We start from the raw sequence: 27180 nt of genomic DNA, 5'->3' as shown, positions 1-27180 counted from the left end.
ACAGCCGAAAAACTGCAGATTTTCATCGTCATTTCTCTGCCGTTTGTCCGACGCTCTTTTTCATGTGTTTTCTGAGTTCCTGGTGGTCGAATTACCCTAGAAAGGGCCATACTAATCGATTCGGCGACGCAAAATTTTCAGCTCCGAAAATCAAGAAAAAACTAAGGCTAACCCCTTTGGATTTTTGTCGAAAATTTCGACGATTTCTAAAAATACTGCGAATCATTTCTTACGGCACTATTTCGACGTAATTTTTCGAGAGAAATCGATTGAGCGCAGTCCCAATACGCTGCGAGCAGCGCATCAAAAGTTACAGCCGAAAAACTGCAGATTTTCATCGTCATTTCTCTGCCGTTGGTCCCACGCTCTTTTTCATGTGTTTTCTGAGTTCCTGGTGGTCGAATTACCCTAGAAAGGGTCATACTAATCGATTCGGAGACGCAAAATTTTCGGCTCCGAAAATCAAGAAAAAACTAAGGCTAACCCCTTTGGATTTTTGTCGAAAATTTCGACGATTTCTAAAAATGCTGCATTTCATTTCTTAGGGCACTATTTCGACGTAATTTTCCGAGAGAAATCGATTGAGCGCAGTCCCAATACGTTGCGAGCAGCGCATCAAAAGTTACAGCCGAAAAACTGCAGATTTTTATCGTCATTTCTCTGCCGTTGGTCCCACGCTCTTTTTCATGTGTTTTCTGAGTTCCTGGTGGTCGAATTACCCTAGAAAGGGTCATACTAATCGATTCGGAGACGCAAAATTTTCGGCTCCGAAAATCAAGAAAAAACTAAGGCTAACCCCTTTGGATTTTTGTCGAAAATTTCGACGATTTCTAAAAATGCTGCGAATCATTTCTTAGGGCACTATTTCGACGTAATTTTTCGAGAGAAATGGTCATACTAATCGATTCGGAGACGCAAAATTTTCGGCTCCGAAAATCAAGAAAAAACTAAGGCTAACCCCTTTGGATTTTTGTCGAAAATTTCGACGATTTATAAAAATGCTGCATTTCATTTCTTAGGGCACTATTTCGACGTAATTTTTCGAGAGAAATCGATTGAGCGCAGTCCCAATACGCTGCGAGCAGCGCATCAAAAGTTACAGCCGAAAAACTGCAGATTTTCATCGTCATTTCTCTGCCGTTGGTCCGACGCTCTTTTTCATGTGTTTTCTGAGTTCCTGGTGGTCGAATTACCCTAGAAAGGGCCATACTAATCGATTCGGCGACGCAAAATTTTCAGCTCCGAAAATCAAGAAAAAACTAAGGCTAACCCCTTTGGATTTTTGTCGAAAATTTCGACGATTTCTAAAAATACTGCGAATCATTTCTTACGGCACTATTTCGACGTAATTTTTCGAGAGAAATCGATTGAGCGCAGTCCCAATACGCTGCGAGCAGCGCATCAAAAGTTACAGCCGAAAAACTGCAGATTTTCATCGTCATTTCTCTGCCGTTGGTCCGACGCTCTTTTTCATGTGTTTTCTGAGTTCCTGGTGGTCGAATTACCCTAGAAAGGGTCATACTAATCGATTCGGAGACGCAAAATTTTCGGCTCCGAAAATCAAGAAAAAACTAAGGCTAACCCCTTTGGATTTTTGTCGAAAATTTCGACGATTTCTAAAAATGCTGCATTTCATTTCTTAGGGCACTATTTCGACGTAATTTTTCGAGAGAAATCGATTGAGCGCAGTCCCAATACGTTGCGAGCAGCGCATCAAAAGTTACAGCCGAAAAACTGCAGATTTTTATCGTCATTTCTCTGCCGTTGGTCCGACGCCCTTTTTCATGTGTTTTCTGAGTTCCTGGTGGTCGAATTACCCTAGAAAGGGCCATACTAATCGATTCGGCGACGCAAAATTTTCGGCTCCGAAAATGAAGAAAAAACTAAGGCTAACCCCTTTGGATTTTTGTCGAAAATTTCGACGATTTCTAAAAATGCTACAAATCATTTCTTAGGGCACTATTTCGACGTAATTTTCCGAGAGAAATCGATCAAGCGCAGTCCCAATACGCTGCGAGCAGCGCATCAAAAGTTACAGCCGAAAAACTGCGGATTTTTATCGTCATTTCTCTGCCGTTGGTCCGACGCTCTTTTTCATGTGTTTTCTGAGTTCCTGGTGGTCGAATTACCCTAGAAAGGGTCATACTAATCGATTCGGAGACGCAAAATTTTCGGCTCCGAAAATCAAGAAAAAACTAAGGCTAACCCCTTTGGATTTTTGTCGAAAATTTCGACGATTTCTGAAAATGCTGCAAATCATTTCTTAGGGCACTATTTCGACGTAATTTTTCGAGAGAAATCGATTGAGCGCAGTCCCAATACGCTGCGAGCAGCGCATCAAAAGTTACAGCCGAAAAACTGCAGATTTTCATCGTCATTTCTCTGCCGTTGGTCCGACGCTCTTTTTCATGTGTTTTCTGAGTTCCTGGTGGTCGAATTACCCTAGAAAGGGCCATACTAATCGATTCGGCGACGCAAAATTTTCAGCTCCGAAAATCAAGAAAAAACTAAGGCTAACCCCTTTGGATTTTTGTCGAAAATTTCGACGATTTCTAAAAATACTGCGAATCATTTCTTACGGCACTATTTCGACGTAATTTTTCGAGAGAAATCGATTGAGCGCAGTCCCAATACGCTGCGAGCAGCGCATCAAAAGTTACAGCCGAAAAACTGCAGATTTTCATCGTCATTTCTCTGCCGTTGGTCCCACGCTCTTTTTCATGTGTTTTCTGAGTCCCTGGTGGTCGAATTACCCTAGAAAGGGTCATACTAATCGATTCGGAGACGCAAAATTTTCGGCTCCGAAAATCAAGAAAAAACTAAGGCTAACCCCTTTGGATTTTTGTCGAAAATTTCGACGATTTCTAAAAATGCTGCATTTCATTTCTTAGGGCACTATTTCGACGTAATTTTTCGAGAGAAATCGATTGAGCGCAGTCCCAATACGCTGCGAGCAGCGCATCAAAAGTTACAGCCGGAAAACTGCAGATTTTCATCGTCATTTCTCTGCCGTTGGTCCCACGCTCTTTTTCATGTGTTTTCTGAGTTCCTGGAATTACCCTAGAAAGGGCCATACTAATCGATTCGGCGACGCAAAATTTTCGGCTCCGAAAATCAAGAAAAAACTAAGGCTAACCCCTTTGGATTTTTGTCGAAAATTCCGACGATTTCTAAAAATGCTGCAAATCATTTCTTAGGGCACTATTTCGACGTAATTTTTCGAGAGAAATCGATTGAGCGCAGTCCCAATACGCTGCGAGGAGCGCATCAAAAGTTACAGCTGAAAAACTGCAGATTTTTATCGTCATTTCTCTGCCGTTGGTCCGACGCTCTTTTTCATGTGTTTTCTGTGTTCCTGGTGGTCGAATTACCCTAGAAAGGGTCATACTAATCGATTCGGAGACGCAAAATTTTCGGCCTCGAAAATCAAGAAAAAACTAAGGCTAACCCCTTTGGATTTTTGTCGAAAATTTCGACGATTTCTAAAAATGCTGCAAATTTTTTCTTAGGGCACTATTTCGACGTAATTTTTCGAGAGAAATCGATTGAGCGCAGTCCCAATACGCTGCGAGCAGCGCCTCAAAAGTTACAGCCGAAAAACTGCAGATTTTCATCGTCATTTCTTTGCCGTTGGTCCCACGCTCTTTTTCATGTGTTTTCTGAGTTCCTGGTGGTCGAATTACCCTAGAAAGGGTCATACTAATCGATTCGGAGACGCAAAATTTTCGGCTCCGAAAATCAAGAAAAAACTAAGGCTAACCCCTTTGGATTTTTGTCGAAAATTTCGACGATTTCTGAAAATGCTGCAAATCATTTCTTAGGGCACTATTTCGACGTAATTTTTCTAGAGAAATCGATTGAGCGCAGTCCCAATACGCTGCGAGCAGCGCATCAAAAGTTACAGCCGAAAAACTGCAGATTTTCATCGTCATTTCTCTGCCGTTGGTCCGACGCTCTTTTTCATGTGTTTTCTGAGTTCCTGGTGGTCGAATTACCCTAGAAAGGGCCATACTAATCGATTCGGCGACGCAAAATTTTCAGCTCCGAAAATCAAGAAAAAACTAAGGCTAACCCCTTTGGATTTTTGTCGAAAATTTCGACGATTTCTAAAAATACTGCGAATCATTTCTTACGGCACTATTTCGACGTAATTTTTCGAGAGAAATCGATTGAGCACAGTCCCAATACGCTGCGAGCAGCGCATCAAAAGTTACAGCCGAAAAACTGCAGATTTTCATCGTCATTTCTCTGCCGTTGGTCCCACGCTCTTTTTCATGTGTTTTCTGAGTTCCCGGTGGTCGAATTACCCTAGAAAGGGTCATACTAATCGATTCGGAGACGCAAAATTTTCGGCTCCGAAAATCAAGAAAAAACTAAGGCTAACCCCTTTGGATTTTTGTCGAAAATTTCGACGATTTCTAAAAATGCTGCGAATCATTTCTTAGGGCACTATTTCGACGTAATTTTTCGAGAGAAATCGATTGAGCGCAGTCCCAATACGCTGCGAGCAGCGCATCAAAAGTTACAGCCGAAAAACTGCGGATTTTTATCGTCGTTTCTCTGCCGTTGGTCCGACGCTCTTTTTCATGTGTTTTCTGAGTTCCTGGTGGTCGAATTACCCTAGAAAGGGTCATACTAATCGATTCGGAGACGCAAAATTTTCGGCTCCGAAAATCAAGAAAAAACTAAGGCTAACCCCTTTGGATTTTTGTCGAAAATTTCGACGATTTCTAAAAATGCTGCAAATCATTTCTTAGGGCACTATTTCGACGTAATTTTTCGAGAGAAATCGATTGAGCGCAGTCCCAATACGCTGCGAGCAGCGCATCAAAAGTTACAGCCGAAAAACTGCGGATTTTTATCGTCGTTTCTCTGCCGTTGGTCCGACGCTCTTTTTCATGTGTTTTCTGAGTTCCTGGTGGTCGAATTACCCTAGAAAGGGCCATACTAATCGATTCGGCGACGCAAAATTTTCGGCTCCGAAAATCAAGAAAAAACTAAGGCTAACCTCTTTGGATTTTTGTCGAAAATTTCGACGATTCCGAAAAATGCTGCAAATGATTTCTTAGGGCACTATTTCGACGTAATTTTTCGAGAGAAATGTTTACCAGGTTGTTACAAAGATGAGGAAGGGAAATAATGAACTCACAGGTAAAAAGTTCCGTTCCAGATCAGTTTCAGTATATTTATTACGTTTCAAGTCCAGTACATGAGTTTTAATGTCAGTGTACAATACGTTCACAAGTTGCTCAAGAATAGTAAAGTGCATAAGAGAACATAAAAAATGTTTGAACATTGCATATCAAAGCTGACTATTAACCTAGTACGCAGGAGTCCAATACATGTTACCTTCACTAGCATATGACAAGTAGTGAGTGAGATAGTATGTAATGAAGTTTCGAGAATATACTAGGTATCGACATGCACACAGGTGTAATGCACATCCGCGGGATACGATACGTATATCAATATTTCGTTTTATGTTACCTGAATTAAAATAAGTAAACGAACAATTTCTCATGTGTTTCCTTCGAATTCCGCAATGGTGGGGCCTTCGATATTGTCATGTCTTCTCTGTGCTTTTCAGAAAGATTTTTATCTCAAAATAAATTACGACTGTACCTCCCGGGTTACAGGTGAAGATATCGAAGATACGAAAAATGCTGGGATCAATTCTTTGACGCACCATATCGTTGTAATTTTCGAGCGACATCGACTTCGCACAGTCCGAATACGCTGCGAGCAACGGACTAAGAGTTGGGGCCAAAAAAACGAAAGATTTCTTCAAGATTGCTGAATTTGGCCAAGAAACGAGTTACCTTGAATAGTCGTAATAATACTTGACACTGCATTATCCATCTGGGTCATGGTATGGTAAGATTGAGTCACTTGACGCACAGGGTGTCGCATATCGAAGAATTTGCCTAGTTCATTTTCGGTTACGGAAAGTTCCAAGGCATTGACTCGTTCGTGATGATCCGCTGTAGCCTTAGAGCGTAGCACTCACCTACACCTTAGAGCATAACCTGATACGCGGCCAAACAGCGCACGGGGTGGCGTGTCTACAGCGCCATCCCGCGTTGTTTTAATATATTTAATAAGAAATCGGTGGTCTTATCTGTTCTACGCGAGTCGCTAAAAAAAAGGCATAGGCCACAGCTACAGTTTGCTAGGCGAGCCCTGTGGCCGTGAGCAACGATACAGGGTAGAGTGCAGAAAGGAATTTTATAACAAATGGGTTATTTGCCTATGATATATGCATGCATTGAAACAAATATACCCAAAATGTTAAGTACCAATATCCTAAGACTGTTGAGTACAAATATTCCAAAAATCCACCAAGAATGGAAGTATCACACCGCTCTAACAAGGTTATATTCTCGTCAACAAAATTCAACACCGGCGAAAAATGTTTTTACAGACAGAAAAGCTCCCTGGAGGGTCTTGTTCTTCGGTAATGATGATTTTGCGTTACAAAGCCTCATGCAACTTCACCATAATTAGTAAGTGCTCCATCTAACCTTCAAATTCTCAAGGGGTTGCACCTTTGTAAAACTTACCCTTCCTTACTTGAAGATTTTCATGGAATCATTACATTTCACAATCTCATTGGTATTTTCATACTCATACGTCTTGGGTTCATTCAACTTATATTTAAATCTTTTTCTCCTTGTACATTGTCGCGAAAATATAAGTAGTTGTTTACCTGAATAAAAATTGTTTTGCAGTTGCTAATTAATATTTATGACTTGAATTTTTTTTTAAGTCGAGCAGGGAAATCGATTGGTCATCTCGAAATTGTTACTCCTTATGATGGAAGAGAAAACATAGTCGCAAAATATGCAAGACAACACGGGATAGCAATACGCAACTGGCCACCAGATATTAACTTGTCTGAATTTGACATAGGACTAGTTGTATCCTTTGGATATTTAATTCCATCTCGCATCATACTCTCCTTTCCATTGTAAGTTTACTTGTTAACGTGATTGAATAATTCGTGATCCAAATTTATATTAAATCCATAAGTGGTTTAAAATATTACAAATTATTCACCAACTACATTGCTCAAACAAGGATAAGTTATTCTTCAATATGAATTTACCAATAATCACAAGATAAGTTCATTCTTAAAGTTACCTATCAACATATGTCTTGTAGTCAATATTCTATGAGTAATAATTACAAGTTTTTTTTCAGGGGCATGTTGAATGTCCATGGTAGCTTGCTGCCTAGATGGAGAGGTGCTGCGCCAATAATATACGCATTGCTGAATGGAGATAGTGAGACGGGTATTAGTATTATGAAAGTAATGCCGAAAAAGTGAGTATGTATGAAGCTATGACAACTATGGCCAAGTCAGAGTCAATCAAGCAAACGGATTTTGTAAGGGCGAAAGTGCCAAAGTTTGTTTTCAATCAGAAATAATATGTTTTCAGCTATATGCTGCTTAAAAAAAAAAAAGAACTATCCATTACTTCTACTTAACAAAATGCACATACCTGCATGAAAAGTTTGAAGATATCGATTTCAGATTTGATATTGGAGAAGTGGTGGCTCAACAAAAATTAAATGTTCATCCTGACGAAACAATGCCAGAGTTACGACACAGAATGTCAAGGCTTGGTGCAGACCTTTTGATGGACACTGTGGAAAAATTACCAGATATTTTAGATCATGCTGTACCACAAAGTAACGAAGGAATAACTTATGGTAATTATTTCACACCATCTGACAAACTTATGTACAATGACCTAATTGAATGACCCTGACTGTTCGAGCATCCACTTTATTTAGAGTGTCTGAATGTAGTGCCATTGATATTGCAGCACCCAAAGTAACTCGGAAATTATCTATAGTAAAGTGGAATGAAATGACTGCCAAGAATGTTTATGACTTGCAACGTGCCTTGTGTAAATTATATCCCCTGACTACAACGTTTATGGGTGCAACACTAAAGCTCTTTGATGTTCGGGTACTTGGAGATCCACTTCCAGGAAAACAAGTGTCTGACATAGCACCAGGTACTTAGAAAGTCTGTTAATAATAGTTCGCTAGTATTTTTCTATTATCTAACGATCAAGAATTTGAATACATTTTGACATAGTGTCAGTCGTATTGCAGTAAATTATACTTAATTGTGATATTTCTGCTATGCATAAGACTTCATACACGTCCGTTACATAGTATCATAGGCTTAAATATGATTTTACTAAACCAATAATAATTTATTCTTAATTATAGGTCTACTGACATTCAACCAAGAGCTACATAAATTAGTGGTATATTGTCGAGGGAATACCAAAATTTCTATCAGTAAAATAGGCTATCCTGGTCGACCACCCATGTCAGCTCAGGATTTCTATAACGGATATCTTTCAAAGAACCAACTACAACAATACCTTTTTTCGTCGTGATTATTAGGTAATAAGTGTATGATTTTATTGCATTTGAACATACGTTTATGAACTGCCCTGACTACCTACATGCTGTAAATAGAAACAAAAAAAAAATGTCATATAGACAAAAGTTATACGACATGTGCTATGCCTTTTTATTTTACAATGAAATTTTTCCACGTACCTGGAACTCAAAATCAACTATTCAGAGCCTATAATTTGAATTATTGTATGTAGAAATTTTTCATCCGCCGGTGTAACGCCTTCATACACATAGAAGTCGATCTTGCACGAAAAGCTGCAATAGACTAACTTTACAAATAAATTTAATTCCGATGCGTTTAAGATATTTTTAATTCTTCGGTAAAATTAAAGAAGCTAAAAAATTTTGTGCGCAGAGTTACGTTACCGATTTCAGAGTACTTACGAAATTGCTTTAATTTTTTTGAAAACCTCTAGTCAATTTAGTATGTATTGTAATTAGAAATGTTTTGTAAAATCATTGTGTTATTGTCAGAAACGACCTTTGAATTTAGATTTCGCAAATTATTCGGTTGTTCATCCATGCGATAATTTATCACTGACTACAGTGCACTTCTTACGTCTGAATGTATCGAGTCACAAATAATTTCATACCGAATCTTATAAATAGTTCTAAATTTTTCTCGTAACCCCAAAAACTTCGGACGAAACTGTTGCAGAATCAATCCACAGAAGCCTGTTCAGATATACTTTCGATATAGAAAAACAACACAGTAATTTTTGCCAGAATTCATTGAATTTTGTTATTGGAAATTTCAGGAACCATAGGCTAATGACTTTATGGAAAATGTACATAATTACTTTATTGCAAAAAACTCGCGAGCTTCACTTTCTTACAGAGTATGTTACTGCAGTATGAATTTTTCCTAATAAACAGAAACACTGATATGTGAAAACAAAACCTATTATAAGTAAAATGTATACACTCATGTATACATATATTTGACTACATTCATGAGAAACAAGAAACATAAGTGACTTTATTTTAACTGTAATATTTTAGGCAATCATTGGAAAAAACACTACTTCAAAATTGACCATAATCAGAAAAATCGGAAGCAAGCTAGTTAGAAACAAAAACTAGCGATTTCACAAACAATAAAATGATTTCGATAACCTGTACCGAAGATGGCTAATGCGCGTAGAAGTAGAATGAAAAAAAAAAATGAATTTGCATTGCATAATTTCCATGCCAAAACTCACACCTCTTCTATTTCTTATTACTATTTGTTTTGAATAGTCTTAATGTTGGTAAAAGACGTTCAATGATATTAAATTATAATGAAAAATAAAAGAACTCAAATGAATGTTATATCGTATTTTTATAGCTAGATACTCAAGGGTACATAGTACCAAATTAACTTATTGGTGCTGTCATCCAGGGTGGATATTTCAACCGTCGTTTTGCGTAGATATTCAATTTTCCGACTCTGATGCCTGTGGAACAAAAAAAAGTCGTCTTTCAATTTATAACGAAGACAAAACTGATTCATTGACAATGTAGCCGTAATTGATGGAAAATAGTTTCTTACGCTGGGATCGCAATCTGCACAATGCCACGAGTATCCTCTTCTCTTGGGTGATTTCTTTACAGGCGGTTCAAGGCATGTGAAGTGGTAGCATTTCTTGCACTCATCACATCTGTGTAAGTGGATAATATTACTTACATTGGTATCGTTTGTAACCGGCATTGGTGACGATTATACCATTTCTTTATTTATTAAATATTATGATAGCAGTAAAAGATCTCAATAATGATCTACCATCGTTGTAAAAATATTTTGACTTCGATAAACAGTATTAATTATATTGTTTTCCTTTTTCTATGCCTCAAGCTTTAAAATCGTGCCACAATTACGAACAGCCTATCGACGAGATCAAATGTCACTAACCTGACAAGATTTTGATTGGTGCCAGGCATATTGCAGACGTCGCATTGTGTAAGAAGATCAGCTTCTTTTCCTTTTTTCAAACTTCCAGATGACAATCTGCTGTTGGTGTTGCTACTACTCGGAGTGGTGGTAGGCGTTGATAGAGTGGTTGGTGGCGGAGGTGGAGGTGGCGGCGGTAACTTAACTGGCGGTGGCGGTGTAATTTCAGTGCTTGTAGAAGTAGCCACAAACATTTGTGGGCTCGATTCCGATGCTATGTCACCTTCTGGACGCGGGATTGGTTTAATCTGAAGATCAAGTGAAAGAAAATCAGCTATCGTCCAGCGTGGACCGAAAAATCGAAACAAAACTTTAGAAGCAATGTTCGAAAATGAATTAAGGAAGTCTTGAGACTCTAAGAGAATAACTGAAAAATAGGAGATGTTTATAATTTTTCTTAAAGCTACACATTCTGAAGTACCAAACTTACCTTGATGGTGATTCTTCTGTGTACTTCTGGCTGACCTTGGGTCTCTGGATTCTCTACATCTAAACTCTTTCTTTTATGTTTACGCTTACGCTGTTTCACGCCAGTGATTGGATCAGGAGTGTACCTCTTATGTTTTTCCCTGATAAATATACAATACCACAAAATTAGACGTAATTGTTAAAAGAGCTTAACATCTCGAATGATAGTTGAAATGCACATTTGCCTTGCAAATGCTCGTAATTGATAAAAATAAACGTTTGCTACAGTACTAAATTTGTGATCAAATTACGGATAAAAATAACGTGATTCGCAGTAGGTTTAGTGAGCTGAAACAGTGTAATATGTAAAACCAGAATCTAGTTAAATAAGATAACGAAAAGTATACCTCCTCCGTTTCTTCCCACTTCTCTGAGGTATAGCTTCCGTGCCATCGGCGGATGCCACCATGTACTGCGGTGATCCTTCACGTGGTGTCAGATTTACATTGTTGGACAATTGTTGCTGAGGTATACTCGTTTCCGTTAGCATTCTTTCCATGAATGGAGGTTGCGGTCCCATCGCTTTTATGGTCAACTTGAAATTTAGAATTATGTTATTATGTACATGAAAAATCAGGGTTCGTACCTCGGGACTTCTCTGCCAAAAAGACCAATGTAGTAATAAATGTGAGCTAACCTTTGGCGTGGTGGGCGCATCTTGTGTTGTAGTGACGCTTGCAGCAGCAACACCAACAGTGTTCTTCGACGTTGTTGGTGTACTAAGAGCAGCTGGAATATGGGTTTCTTGTAATGGTGTTAGTGAAGGGCTAGCTTCGTCTTTACAATGTCGCAATTTCCGCGGTGCTGAGGTATCAACATGCTCCACTTCTGAACCAGAAGATTCCTTATCACACTCTGAACATTGCCTACAAAATCAAGGAACCATGAAAATTGAGTATCATGTAACATAGCAAAATAGAATCCGTTCTTTCTAGTACTGTTGATATGAATATAGTAACCAACGATCAACGCCAACTCACCAGCCCATCAGTTTAGTTTTTTTTGGCATGCGTGCTAGAGGTGGACTCAAACAAGAAAGATGATAGTGGAGGTGGCATGTGTCACATTTTGCAAGCAAGTGCTGATCCGTTGATCTTCGACAAATACCGCACTGGTGTCTTAGTGTTAGATCACCTTTGTGATTGTGATCATGAGCTTGACTACTCAATACACGACCTTCTCTTCCACCCTCACCGCCTTTTCCTACAGGTAGGGGAAAACCCACTCCCATTTTTAATGCGGCAGCTGTAGGCACCCCAAGTCCTGTACCTAAGGCAAAGAGCTAAGAGTTATCAGAACAACCGTTCATATTTATGTAATAATACATTTATTTTTTAGTAGAAATTATGCAATGATCTTACCAAGGGTAGTCGGTATCCTGGGTTTAGCCAAGTCTGCGATTAATGGTAGTGGTTTAACGTATCCAGAAGATCTGAGCAGCTGATGATACATTTCAATTTTTTCTTTCAAAGTAACATTGACACGAATTTGATCTTCGTTATCCTTTGTCACTTCATCATACTTCCTATCTAGTCTTTGTTGTTCGTTCAACAATTGTGAGTTAACATCTAAGTGTTCTTGAAGTCTTCGTTTCATTGAAGCAACGCGGAGATTCCGATCAAGGTAGTAGCCAATAAATTCGACACTAAACGCGGGAGGAATATGCCATTTCTTTCTAACATCGACCAATGCGACTAGCTGGGCCTCTTGAGCTTCTAAGGCTGCGGTATCAACTCCCATCAATTCCGCCTTCTTTGCCAACTGGCGACAAGCAGAAGCTGATGTTGTGAGTAGTCTTGGCATTTTCTGAGTAGGCACTAAGATTCAATCGAAAAATAATTATTCAATACGCATTTTGAAACTTAAAAAAAAAAAACACTTGGTGCTCAACTTGACAGAAATAAAACTACAATTATATAACTATGACGAAATTAAAAGAGAAAAAAAATGTTCACTCACCCCAAGGTGGTTGCCTTGATGCCTTATGAGCCAAGTACTTATGTCTGTGCTTTGCAAGCTTCCTTTGAATTCTGCGCTGTTCTTCAGTATCGAGATGATCAGGTTGCAAATGCAACTGCTGTCTATACTGTGCTCTGAGCTGAAGAGCTAGCCAGTTACGTCTGCGTCGACGAACTAAGGTTTTATCCGAGTGTAATTTGCAGTGCGCGTAAAATGGATCCGCTTGGTCCACTTCTTCACTATGAGCTTCAGATAGCAGGCCCTCTCTCTGTGCACTGATGGTTTTTGATAATGTCAATATGATGAATAATATATTTGCATCTGATCCTTATTTGATATCAGTCGGATCTACAAATAATTCAGTTTATGAGATATTCTTAAGTACTGACCATGTGACATGAAAGTACGTGTGACACATTCCTGCATCACACTCAATGCAGACACCAGTTCGAGCATAGCGAGCATCTTCGCACAAGCAGCACTGCTTCGCTCCCCATTTGCTGTACGCCATTTCAAACAATGTCACACTTGCCAGACGGTCTACCTATTTTAATCACATGTTCGTTACAAGATCTCCTGATTATGTAATACTGATAATAATTTCATTACTAATCAAGACTGAAACAAAGATTTAAAATAATTGCACTCTACAAATTCAAGGGCTCTTACACTGAAACAATTCGCATTTTTCGCAATTTTCTAGTTCGGAATACCATTTAAATAATAGATATTTAATGAATAGCACAAAATGTCAAGGTTTTTAGATTTTGCTATACATTTTTGCACTAAAACTATCTACTGCTCAACGTGTAAATCTATAAAACACAATGTTACTTGATCAATGAGACTCATTAGTCTCTATGATTATTATGAATCATAAAACAATGTCTTTACCTCTCCAAAAGCAACCCCAGGAACGTACAAGGCGCATACAAGATGAACCCATTTCCCGACATCAGTCTCTTTGAAAATTCCACCTTTGTTGGGGCAGAGTTCACACGAAGGATCGTCAACACCAGCACTGCAGGCTTCGCAGAACCATGGTGCGGACTGGCAAAGTGAATCGGTGCTAGAAAAGCTCTCAACGTCGGAAACACCATAGCAGCCTATGTAGGGGATAAAAAATTGAATATAATAATGATCAATCTGTCCGGTCGAAATGTAGTTGATACTTCCATGCAATTTTTAGCAAACAATGCTCAGACATATTTTTTAATTTTTGTTACATTTCAAACACTTACGGCTCCTTGGAATTGACAAGAATTTGCAATAAAGTCTGGCACCTATCGTTAACTATAAAATAATCACAAGTAAATAATTACCTTCGTGAACAGTGACCCCACATCCATCGCACTCAACAATCTCATTAATGTCGTCACTCCTGTCTCCCAAACAGCCGCAACAGATTAAAACTTTAGCAACTTTTTCATCGAATTGGCCAGCTTTGGCAGCTTGCTGCCGTGCTTGTTCAATTACATCACAGACCGTCATCCCACCAATCCCTTTCCCCCGAACCAAAGGTTCTTCAAGTGAATCATCGGTCTCTTCTGATTCATCATCGTCCTCATCTGAAGAAAAGGAAGTGAAAGATTAGCAGTTGTTGTTCCGAACACTTTTGCGTTGTTCTATAATTGAAAATCTATAGTTTGACCCACCTTTTCCAACATCGTGAGAGTCAACAGAATCGTCATCCGACTCCTCACAGTGGTCTTCGATTCTGAAATCGCTGTCATCCGAACTCTCACCCAAATCAAAATCAAGCAATGATTGTTGGGCCGAATCGACGGGTTTGACTCGTCTCTTCTTCGGATCACGTTCAACTTTGGACAAAAAATTGAAAAATTGATAAATACGGATACAAGATGCATATTTATTTCTGCTTATTCTAGCTGATTTCCACTTCGTGAAAACAAACGACGATCACAAAGTGACACCAAAAAATTTGAGCCAGCAAGGAAGAAGGTTAGTATAGGTTATGTGTTGGATTTCAAAGCCGGAATACTCACATGAACTACTCATCGTGTTTAAAAACGGACTTGACACTATACCGATAACAACATTCAACTAAAATCGGAGCAAAACTAACGCGCCGATAATAATGCTTCCGCGTTAAAGTGCCACCCCGTTTGTCACGATTCACAGCCCGGATACTTCGCTTGGCAGTGGTTCGCACTCTGCACTCCGGTCTATGTATCGAGGTAGATTTTCCCCTGAATCCCCAAATACCCCCCACTGCTGACAAGCTTGTCATAGAATCGCCACCCCTCACGCGTTTCGCACGCTACGTGACAGTGTGCGTGTTTCTGTGCACGTATCAAACATTATCCGATGCATCCACGCGTACGTATATGCATCGCCTACCGGCACATGTCACACTACGTTCATTGACTTGGCAAAACGCCGGTTGACGGTGTTGACGCCACACGTTATTCACCCTGAATTTATGTGCGAAACGATTTGCGATTCGTGTTCCTGATCGTTACATAATTACCCGCGTATGCAATTATTTTCCGGAGACTTGAATTGCCACCCTATTTCGATTTGTTCTCTGCTCTTGTTCCCACCATTTTCCACCATTCCATAAAGTAACGTTACTCCTTGTAAATAAAATAATAATTCGATTATATTTTTATACCTTCAATTACAGATCATTCGCACACTCGATAGCAAGTTACAAAACGCAGTATATGTCTGGGTGGGTAATAAACCACGTTCCCTGCATGTTGTTGTCCATTTAAATTTCGAAGCGTTCAGGCGACGCATTACAGCTATAATGAATGTTATGGTGAATGAACTATCGAAATGCTCGTACACATTGCAGATTACCAGGATCATTGACCACAGATGCAGGTATAGAACAGGTACTTACTCATTGTTTTGTACAAAAATCCTACATCGTCGTCTTGAGACATGATTGCCACAGCTCAACTGCACAATATCTTTTCTACGCTAATGGTGTGGTTTATTTGCGTTAGCTTGAGTGCAAATTTCTGTCAACATTTGCAGTTGTCAACCGGAACATTCGACAAAAAAGGTTTCGAAACGCTCCCCTCACTTTTATCCTCACAAACTGACGGTAGCTCACAGCCCACAGGTAATCCCCCTCGGAATTCAAAGCACGAATTGTCCTGGACTAATGCACATTGGTGAAGTTGCGCATACCAACGCGCCTCTCTTCTGCGCAGGTGGTATCCGCCATGATGAAAGTCTACGATTTTTGTCCTGCGGCGGGGGTTTTCAAATTCCCGTTTCTTCGTTCGTCAATCAAAATCGATGTGGGTTGGAGTTTCTTGCGATTTATAGGTGGTTTAGAACTGAAGATGATTTTCCGTATTCTGTACCTACCTGAAAGAAATGACTTTGTTGTTGTACAATTATGTTTATATTTTTATAACGTAAAACATTATTCGTAACAGTCGTGAATTATCTGTCTTGTTATAATAGAGATTTTTCAATAACCACTGAAACGTGTGTAATTTAACAGGTAATCGGTCAAAACTCAACCTACAATTCGATAATCAACGCGATCTTATCAAATGTCCATCAGATTCTCTTATAATAATTCATGCGCACATTCCTAATGGTGTACATGTCGATTGCAAGATTTCGATACTGGTTATTGGTTAGCCATTTTTATAACTCGATATTATTACCTTATATAGTTTTCCGACCTTCGATTCAAACCTGAGTGGAAGTACCTACTAATGTGTTCCCAATTGATAGATAATACCTTAAAACAACTTGCCGTACAGACGTTCAGGGCGTTCTTATTTAGCCGTCACGATAGGAACCATTTGACAAATTGAAACGGATACTGATTCACCTTTCCTAGAAATTTGATGTGTTTACTCGGTCGCCTTTGAGACCAGAATTTTCATCAAAATATTTTGCCGAAGAAGTGTGGAATGGCTGAAGTCTTAAGAACAACTTCTACTGGTCTCTGATACCTATATTGCAAGGTTATTCGGGCCGTTTGTATTAATGCTGAATTACAGAGTACTACTATTTTTCAGTAATGAACTAGACTGTACCAACACACTTCTAATGCTCAAACATTTTCAATATAATGAAAGTCCGGTAGTTCTTCAATGAACATGGTTGTTCTCCGGTGATTATCTTGCAGTACTTCCATCAGAAGCATTCTAACAACACAGTATTCAAACTCATTAAACATTCATCATGAACCAACCTCTTCTAATGTGCTGATTGCTGTTCAGGCGGGATGATATTGAACATGGTTTACATGACGAGCCTAGCAGATAAGCGTGGTCCACTTCCTCGCTGCAGTGTGTGGCTGATTGTGCCACGACGGCTATTCCGATCAACAATTTCAAATTTCTTTCAAGGGATTACGATTAAACTTTAGGTGTTCTTTATTTTTTTTCATAAAATTATACAGTAAAAGCATCGGTTCACAAAGTGTCTTAAGGCAAAGAGACTATGTTTATGAAATTTTTCGAAACAAGGGAGTACGCTTCGAAATTTCATTATTCAAACATTATTCCGTAACGCCCTGAAGTTAAACTTTTTGACCGTATGATTTACCGCATTCGTAATGCTATAATGAGAATGAAAATATTATTTTGGATAGAGACATTGAACAAGTTGCAGTGCCGGCAATATTACTGTTGATATCTCGAATCGATCATCATTAACTTCAACAGCTTTATTTCTAACGAACCTTAACGCTGATATTTTGTGAATATCACTCTGTTGCGCATTATTTGATTTTAAATTCGCATTCTGTCACCGCTTGTTTCAAAAAATAGTCAAATCCTGTTTACGAACAAGAGTCTGTAATAATAGATGGCGGAAAATGCACAAAGTATTCGTGCCTAATCCGGACTTAAAGAAACGTTACAATAAAGATAAGCATAGATTAGCCCTATAATAAAAGTATAGTTATTAATTGATAATTATCTAAAAATATATACCTAATTTTATCATAATCGCAATTAAATACAGTATAATATCATACTATTTGAAATAAATGCATTTTATACAAATAGATCTGTGGTACATTTACGTAAATTTGATTTCTTTAGTAACATATCTAATAAATAATTAATTATTGTTTATTTTCATTTATTTTATACTGTTAATTTATTAGACTTACATAACTGACTCGGAACATACGAAATTACTTAATAATTAATTTATATATTCGTCCGAAATTTGAATTGAATCTTTTCGATCCTTACCCTTATCTTATTTGTTATATGTAAATTGTAATGTGATCAACCGATAGTACATGTAGCGGATGATTATAGCCCACCGAGTACGTCATGCATGTGTAATATTTTGCAAAGACGCCTTTGAGATGATCGTTAGGAAATGGTTACTAGATGTAGATCCTACTCGTTTTGCGATTAAAAATCTCCCCTGCGCCAAATGACTTATGTGACGTGAGCTTATCCAGCGTTCGTTCCATTATAATTTCCATTTCACGATCTAATGCTAATTACAAAATCGGTATCATTTGAAAGGCTTCTTTGAGCATCGAATTAATTAATTTTCAAGTCGTGTGATTACATGGATGCATTTTGTAGTTTGATTTACGTGACGAAACGATTATATTGTTGCGGGTAAGACGTGTAAGTTGAAAAGTATAATGTAGGTGGCTATAGGAGAAAAAGGATATTCATCACAACTATTCAATTTTATTATTATTATTATTATTTACTTGTTATAAACCCTAATCACACCGACAATCATATCTGCCGACGAAATACGGGATTTCAATTAATTGCTAATTACTCATTTTAGCCTACTTTTTAACATAGTTCATGGTATAACGTCGAGGATATACATACATCATTCACACATTATTTGCACATGCGATACCTTTTGCTCCGGCACTTGAAATTTGCGCCAATCAATGTTTATTTTTGGTATTCATTTTGAAGTTATGAGCCGTGTTCGAAGCTCCATTCAATTAAGCGAATTTAATTATCATATACGTATACCATATCTTCATGGTTGAAAGAAATGTGTGACACGATATACATTATTTTATCGATTGCTTCACACGAGTAACTCTTGATGTAATTTTACGGAATGAATTTGCCAAGTTTCGAAGTATTTTCTCGGAGTGTATTTTTTATTTTCTTTAATTATCAATCAATATAAATAATGAACCACTTTACGCAGGAAATAAATCGTAAGTTCTAATATGATAAAAGCTGGAAAAAGCACTGAAGATTTGACATATACTTGAGTTTCTTTCATGCTTTAATACCTATATAATTATGTCAATTATTAGTACACGTATTATATTATAAATAAATCACTCAAATACTGTCGTATTAAAATCCTAATGTTAGCATGTATGTTATGTAATATAATAAATATCGTCATTCAGCACGAATATTCAGCTTACATAATAACGCGTGGTGGAGTAGGATATTAAAGTTCTCAAATCTTTGTTAATCCTTTTTTGGCGTTCATTTTGCGACCACTATCAGATCATCATCGTGCTTGCGTGAACAAAACTAAAAATTGATCTACCCAAATTGCATACAAATAGAAGGAGATACTATGATTCGTGAATGCTTGCTTCTTTTTCGTTTCTCTTTTTTCTTACAACCTGAATATAGCGTGCAGTAACGCACATTATACTTTGGTGTGAAAAAAATCTTTGCATTTACAAAACAACAGTTCTGAATACAATTTGCAACAGTTTAGTCAAAATGTACGAGGACAACAAACCGGTTTGGATATTTAAGGGGGTGCTCTGGTGGATTTCAAAGTCCAGGTATTATATGCATCTCCAAATATCAAAGTCCACGTATCTCAAACGCAAAAAAAGGTTTAACAGGCCCTTTCTATAAGAAATTCTGAACAAAAGCACTGCAATATGTATTCATTTGACGCAGAAATAAAGAAATGGCATGAATACTATGAATTTACTGTTACGATTTCGTAGAATCCATGCCATTTTTTTATTTCTGCGTCAAGTGAATATATGTCGCAGTGTTTTTGTTCAGAATTGCGTATAGACAGGAGCTGCCAGTTTTGCATTTGAGATACGTGGACTCCGATGTTTGGGGATTAGACTCGAAACCGACCAGGGTACCCCCTTAAATATACTTGAACGTGATGAATTGCACGCCAGGTTGCGATTTGATTGGCGGAATTATTTTATTATATAATTATTCCATTTACTAACGTTCATTTCTAAACACTAGCTTTTAATATTTACCATAATTATATATGCCCTTAACAAGCAGTACCTTTATATCTACAAAATGTACAAATAATGACGATGACATAAAATTATGTATCGATATTTTTTTCGTTTTCATGTCATTTCACAGTGAGGTAAATTCAACGTTAAAATCGAATAATACGTAAGTCTTGAAGTGGACGTCTTTTCTGCTCATTGTATAATATGCGCAATATAAGAGTAAAAATGTGATATTCGCGATACGGGCGCAATAATATAGACTTGACGTAGAGAAATTGTCACTGTAACACGAAATTCGTAGGAATACTTACACGTGTGAAACGGAATGAATCGATTTCAGTGTTTTATATCGTGGAAAAAAATGGTGCCCCGGAATTCTTTCTTATTTTCAAACTGCGTAATCATGGGATACTTCTTGCGTAATTAAAGTATGATTTCATCAATGGTGGGTTGGTGATAATTGATAAATAAACGTAAGTGCAACGTTGAACACCGTAACAAGATTTGGCCGGTGTACACGGAGAAAGGATTTGTTGACATTAGCAAATATTTTGATAGAAATCCTTTTTTCTTTATTGATTGAAAAAAACGTCATTTGACACGGCAACAAAGTAATATTTGTATTAAATGTTATTTAAAAATAAAGAAAAAAAGTAACAGGTCTTTCACTATTTTCGATAAGTTCAACAAATTTTTTGTGTGTGTATGTGATTCTACTGTCTTATAATGAGCTCCTTTGGTAAAAATTCACGACTTCGTTTCCTTAAATGTAGATTTTGGTAACTATAAGATGAATGATCAGTGAGAATTGCATATTTATAATGAGTTAACTATCGAAGATACAAACTATTAGGACCTCACAATATGTAACGATCAAAACTTGGCGATTCGTACTCTCAAGCATGGCTCGACCCCCACAACTATTTATAAATGCGTAGGTATGTATGGATTTATGTATACGAATTTGTAATGTGTGTGAAAAGCCAAACATTCAAATACATCTATTATACAGAGAGATAGAGTTCTACTATTTCTTTTGACCTAACGAACAAACAGTTTTTAATTCATAGAGTTTATGTATACATAATATAATTAATAATTATTTATTCCAACAACAAGTAAGTTAGTATTTGATAGCATTTTTTTTTTTTCGTTCTTCAATCGTACTTTCTTCTTCAATATATCTCTGTATATTATATATTATATATATGTATAGATTGATATCAACACGTAATATTGATTATTTGTTTTATATTTTCTTTTTTCAATTATATTTCTCGCTGAAAATGAATATGTGAAACGCGCTGAACTACTGGCGTCAGATTCAATAATTGTTGTCAATTTAACTATTTTAATCCATCCATACGGATGAACTGAATCTGGCCATTGTGTGATTTTCCTCATAATTCACATTTTCACAGTCTATATTTTTCTTCTGTCTACATTTGAATAATTTTTTTTTGTTTTAATTTTGTTTTACGCAATTTGTTTATTTTACACGTTCCTATCGCGAGTCGATGAGACATGAAGCGCATGATATATTTTCATCTAGCCTACAGTTGGTCGAGTTTATTTGATTTTTGGACACGAACCGTAACATTTTTTTATTCCTTGTTTGTAAATTTTTTTTTTTTTCTTTTCACCACCTTTTCTCACTTTATACATAGTGTACCGATTCGACATATTATTTCCAATTCAATTTATTCATTATTCAGTTATGTAGTCATTTCATAGCTGGAGTCATACATTTTGTCGAGATGCAGATGAAATTTTCAAAAATACGGTATGAATATCCGTATATTAATGGATCTCTTTACACGTTCTATTCTTTACACACGATATTCGAATTATGAAACAATCGAGCGTTAGACTAAAAGACTTTCACAGAATCTCAATCTTATGACACAATCAAGACATACTTGTAATTCCATTTCATGCATATAATCAGTCATCATACGATTCTATTACGGTGCACTGTGTTTGCAATTACACGGAATATTCTTAAAACTTAATTTTTTTCGAACCATTACAATTTTTTCGATTCATGCCGATTGAAAAAAAAAAACAACAAAATCTCATAATGTTAAATGTATAGATCAAATCTCACAAAGAAATTTGATTTCTTCAGCGGAAAGACTGAAAAGATTGTTCTGACCTTGTTATAACGAAATTCCGTACAAATATTAGTGTCATTTACCCATATACATATATATGTAATAATTTAGTCAAACATACACACTGATAGCAGATGGTATGTTGTATAACAAATACCGACAAATTTACATATGCGGAATGATGAATGTGTGGATTTCATTTTTATACAAAAGTGACACTAATTAGTCTGGCAGTATTCTATTATAGGTATATAAGTAGAAATTTCACGAACCACCAGTCAACTGGGAAACACCAAATTGTTAAGTTCGTATGAATTCAGTGTATGTGAATTGCGGTTTTTTCTCATCCCTGAATCGGTTGATGGTTACATGAGCAACGATGTATCATCCTGCTCTTCTCGAATCGAATGATACATTTGTAATTACATAAATTGTGAAAAATCGTCAATGTGTGAAAGTTTTCAACGTATTTTGTAACGTACGGAAATCTCTGTTATAATATTATTTATGTATAGTGGTTGCGGATCTCAATTTTAACAAATGGGTCACTAGAACCAGAGTGCAGAGAACCATTCGTCAGAAACTTAAGTAAAATTCTTCATGAAATGTTCATAGATCCTCTCAATCCATACACCTTCTTCTCTTTTTATTGAAATTTTTTCACGTGATCATTTTATACTTGTATAGGTAATACCTATTTACTTCGTACGATTATAACTAACCAGTAGAATCGTCCCCCGGACAATTCCGAATAAATAATAGGCTATTACCTCGCTTGAGGCTGAGCGATTATCGTTATTAGTATTGTTAACAACATTTTTATCATTAATTTTATTATCATCGTATTCATTACAATTACAATTATTATTATCATTGTATGAATATTCATTCATTATTACTATTGTTTTATTTATATTTATAATTATAATATATATGTATATATTCTTCTCGTCACTCATATTTTGTTTTTCGTTTAAAATAACGCGTGAGATTTCTGTAATCCTTGCAGATCGTACGTATTCATATACGTATAATCTGTCCCCTGTTAATTCCCCATACATTGTTTGAATCCTTGTTCACGTGGCTCGATGTATATCTCAAGGGAAAATACTTTCCAACACAGTTTTATTATACGTAAGAAATTTAAGAGTGAATCATATGGATTGCAATACGTTACAGGTACATGTATGCGAAGCGGCGTGTACGAAGGAATTACTTGCACGGTAGGAACGGGAGGTAGAGGGGGAATCAATCCGATGTACTGTTTATATTTCATCTTTTAGTCCTTGTCACAGGAAACTTCTCTGATCGCTGGCATATACGGTCCGGTTACCGGTTAAACTTCTTACGTAAAGTATTCGACGCAACTTTTCCCCGTCTCTCAGCACTTTACAACGAAAAAAAAATCTAGTGAGTAACGTGGAGTTCGACTGGACGAAGAAATTGGATATTCACTCGAGCAAAGACCAGCCGTTTCAAGTTCATAACGTTTGCAGAGCATTTTCGAACGCAACTCAAATCACTCAGCCTCGAGATACACTATTGACATAGCCATTCGTTTACAACTGTTATTTCATCTTCTGCTTCTCGTCTTATAATATATTTTTTGAAAATCTTGTTCCTTTCTTGGCTCGTCCAAACTTACAGCAACCACTTGGCTATGAGAATCATAATTAGGTGGGGTCCGAACGTAGCTAACGACGCACTACCGTTAACATGTACGTCGCTGTCCTTCAGGAATACACCGTCGATAACGTGAATTATACCGTTAGTGCACTCGACGTCTGGACGGAAAACGTGGATCCATTCGTTCTGCCATTGGACGTGGTAGCCTAGAACATGATAAAAGTATACGATTAACTTCGATGTTGCTGCAGTGACTTTTATAGGCTGAGATTCGCAGGCGTAACGACGAAGCTTTTTGCAGAGAAGTCTCGTTAGCGATGTGCTGATATTCTACTCTGCAACGGGAATCGCGTTCATAATCATGTACCCACACTCGGAGTATAATATTTTCGGACTCTGGATGCGTATACGTATATGATACCTTGGTATGGGTGCGAGTGTTCGTGCAAATACAAGGGATGCATAGATAAGGGGGGTAAACGCCTTGGCGTGTATAAAAGTTTACACCAACTTTAGCGAGGCGCGCGCTCTCGATCTGATTAGGGGAAATATATGCATAAAGCTGAAAAATCGGAGGGTATAAGGCGAGTATGTGTATACGTGATCAGTGATAAAAATGGGCGATAAGTGTAAGTACATCGTGGAGAAAACTGATTTGAGAGGTGGGAAATTCGAAAGTTAAACGCGGCATAACCCATCTCGGGAAAAATGGAAGCAGCCATTCAGGAAAAATTCTCAAGAATATCATCGAGGATAAAATGAAGTGATTCTCCAGATTCAAATATTTGTCAATTATTCGTCAGGCAGATTTAAATTTAGACGTAGGATCAACATGGCTGCCGTTGATACGCTTCAAAATCCAATTTGGCTGTTTGATAACTTTAAGCACTCTGAAGTTATTGAGCCTTTCTTCACACCGACTAAGATTACGGCGAGAATAGGTAAAGCATTATTTGATTTTCGACAAAGGTGTAAAAACTCCGATTTCGGCTCACGAAATTCATTCGTGTGTGTTTTCGTATTTATTGCCTATCGGCACGGCGTAAGACTCCATCGTAATAGTGTAGAGATACAAAAATGCACGTAACTAATGTAATAAATTCGCCGTTCGGGTGGGTTGAGGGGAGAGGCTGGAAAAATGAGCCCCTTTAAGGGAAGAATAACGTGAGACCAGGAGTGGGCAATTTTTCGCGTTTTCGATGCACCAAATTCGAGGGGTTCGTTGAGTTTGTTACCTGGGTCAAGAGAGGATTTTCTATTTTTTTATTTGAGTATAAAAGTGCGGTTGATTGTTTCGAAAACTTTAAAATTTCAATAATTATTAATATTTTTCTGTGCACGAGCCGAATTCAGGTTCGGCTTTTTCGCAACGTAATTCTTTTTGTGTTTGACCTAAAAATACATTTCAAGCGTTACCAATCATTTTTGGAAGCCCATTTTACCCTCTGTATAATATTTGACGTCAGATTTTCGTTCGATTCAAGGTTCATTGTGTGACAACAAAAGCGCAAATGGCTAGTCGTCGTGAGAGCTAGAGAGTCGAAATTGAGTTGATTCAAAGCACATAGCACTTGATTAAATAATTAATGAATCTCCAGCGTACAGAATTACACCTTAAGTGAATATTTTCACGTCAATACCCTCGACTCTGGCACGTTTGTTTGTTCAAAGTTTTCTCATTTACGGGTTGAGCAAATCGACGTGACCTCTTGCCAGTATGGTCCGAGTGTCTAAATACTACCTACTTTCGCGTTTCTCAAGTTGTCCGCTGCATGCGAAACTTTTCTTCTTATTTACTTCCAAGAAGCCAAACACATGTTATAGGTGCAACGTTTAACTAGGAAAGTGTATAAAAACTCGTAAGAAAAGTAAATAGTCCGCTATCACTTTCCGCGGCATTAACGCATTCTTTAACTCCCGTTAAATTCCAATATATTCCTATAAATGCCATCCACCCTTCGATTAGACCCTCATTGGCTGTTCTTCATCGCGTCAAAACAAGTAAAGAAATTGGAGACCGTATCAGACATATTCGGACATTTTTTCCCATGCGCGTACCTCATAACGCGTAGCAGTCTTTAGCGACTCGCGAATATCTGCACGTCTGGCTCATGCGGGGAAAAGGTTTTGGGATATCGTAGAAACGGAACGAAATGGCGTTCTAGAGGATAAAAATGAAATGACACCAGCCGTACGGATACGTGGTCTTCTATACGTGTACACATATATTCTTGCACGAGTACACCTATACACGCGAACATATAATAAGGATATTATGTGCAGTACCTCCAGCCCTGCTAGGTTCGCCACAGCTTGAGGCTGTAGACCAACGGCGTGAACGACTTTTGAATATTTATCACCGCTTTGCTCAACTTTGTCAGAGGGTGTTAAGTAGAATGAGTGCCAATTCAACCATTTCCTCGGAAATCCACCATTTCCAACTATTTTAAAGGAAATCCCAAGTAATCTAGCCCCGTATTGTACGAACATATATATTATATATATATATATATTGCCGTAGAGTTGAGAAAATTATTATTATTATCCTGACTTTATTCAACCGAAGTTTGATGTGTAATATTCTTAGAAACGTTCAGTCGCGTATTTTCCGGGTTTTTTCATTATACTTTTGCAGTTACGGTTAGTGAAAATTTACAATTAGAATGTGATTAACGTCCGAGTAACAACTGTTTTCAGTGTTTAATTCTTTTCTTAAGTGGATCTGTCATCATTAAAGCTCAAAATATAGATTTAGTGAAAAAAATGTACTATTTTTATTAGGAACATGACTAACTTTTCAGCGATTCGATTAACCTTTGCTTGCCACACTTATTTTCTGCTTACGTCGTTATCACGCCGGGGTATCGGGAACCCCATTTAGATTTTTCTCATAACTATAGTTGAAATTGAAATATTTGAGTTTGTTTTTTTTCAACCGATCGAAAATCGAACAAGGAACAGCGTTATAACGAGAGAAAAAAATGATACTACGAAAAAACTCTCCAGATATACGAGTTTAAAAAGAAATGAAAGTCCAAAAACACGAGATAAATATAGATTTTACACTTTATATTTTTAAATTTACATCTTTTGTGCTGGTAACCAGATTTAAAAATTCTTTCAGTACCCTGAAGAGAACATTCTGAAGTATTGAAAACAAATTCGTTGTCTCGATATTCCAATATTATGAACAAAACTGCAAGTGGTCAATACGACAAGTTTCCTACGTTTCACTTTTCGGGTGATTTGCATGATAGTGTAAGAGTACTTTAAATTTGCACCGAAAACTTTCGCTTTGATCAATGTTTTTCGTGTATAACGTTTACAACCAGTTCTCTGAAAAATTCATTTAAACGCACATGCGTAAGAACCTTCAATAATTTCATAATTTGCAAAATCAAAAAAGTTCCGTCGTTGCCACACTGGGGTCTCGCATACCCCAGACTCACTTCACA

General features: G+C 37.4%; 3 protein-coding genes across 10 annotated transcripts in view; 1 reads left to right on the top strand and 2 right to left on the bottom strand.

The window, feature by feature from the left end:
• The first annotated feature begins 6163 nt into the window (after nucleotides 1-6163).
• LOC124407189 (methionyl-tRNA formyltransferase, mitochondrial) lies at nucleotides 6164-8598 on the top strand. 2 transcript variants are annotated; one of them, XM_046883062.1, is made up of 7 exons: nucleotides 6168-6503; nucleotides 6767-6967; nucleotides 7201-7323; nucleotides 7535-7713; nucleotides 7830-8024; nucleotides 8245-8431; nucleotides 8496-8598. In XM_046883062.1, the coding sequence occupies exons 1-6, from the start codon at nucleotides 6235-6237 to the stop codon at nucleotides 8415-8417; spliced, it is 1140 nt and encodes a 379-aa protein (XP_046739018.1). In that variant the 5' UTR covers nucleotides 6168-6234; the 3' UTR covers nucleotides 8418-8431; nucleotides 8496-8598. The 2 variants fall into 2 exon arrangements, with proteins under 2 accessions (XP_046739019.1, XP_046739018.1); XM_046883063.1 differs by lacking the exon at nucleotides 8496-8598 and having other exon boundaries at nucleotides 6164-6503; nucleotides 7830-7975; nucleotides 8245-8366.
• Nucleotides 8599-9849: 1251 nt separating this feature from the next.
• On the bottom strand, nucleotides 9850-15880 carry LOC124407027 (PHD finger protein 14). Of its 2 annotated transcripts, none has more exons than XM_046882813.1 (14): nucleotides 15669-15880; nucleotides 14455-14619; nucleotides 14122-14367; nucleotides 13694-13905; nucleotides 13189-13343; nucleotides 12800-13074; nucleotides 12202-12657; nucleotides 11821-12109; nucleotides 11478-11706; nucleotides 11188-11375; nucleotides 10803-10941; nucleotides 10334-10620; nucleotides 9974-10082; nucleotides 9850-9878 (listed from the first exon to the last, which is right to left on the bottom strand). In XM_046882813.1, exons 1-14 carry the CDS (start codon nucleotides 15709-15711, stop codon nucleotides 9858-9860), a joined length of 2814 nt encoding a protein of 937 aa, XP_046738769.1. In that variant the 5' UTR covers nucleotides 15712-15880; the 3' UTR covers nucleotides 9850-9857. The 2 variants fall into 2 exon arrangements, with proteins under 2 accessions (XP_046738769.1, XP_046738770.1); XM_046882814.1 differs by lacking the exon at nucleotides 15669-15880 and adding an exon at nucleotides 14806-15079.
• A 6860-nt stretch (nucleotides 15881-22740) lies between these two features.
• Nucleotides 22741-27180, bottom strand: part of LOC124406456 (fasciclin-1) — a 213020-nt gene continuing 208580 nt past the window's right edge. For all 6 annotated transcript variants that reach the window (XM_046881869.1, XM_046881871.1, XM_046881870.1 and 3 more), the window contains one exon: nucleotides 22741-23931. In XM_046881869.1, the coding sequence (XP_046737825.1) occupies nucleotides 23741-23931 (191 nt within the window). In that variant the 3' untranslated portion in view covers nucleotides 22741-23740. The remainder of the gene's footprint in view (nucleotides 23932-27180) is intronic.

Source organism: Diprion similis, chromosome 6, assembly GCF_021155765.1.
Source record: "Diprion similis isolate iyDipSimi1 chromosome 6, iyDipSimi1.1, whole genome shotgun sequence".
Taxonomy (NCBI): Eukaryota; Metazoa; Arthropoda; class Insecta; order Hymenoptera; family Diprionidae; genus Diprion; species Diprion similis.
Note: the sequence above shows the minus strand (reverse complement) of the source record. Positions and strands in the feature narration are given on the sequence as shown.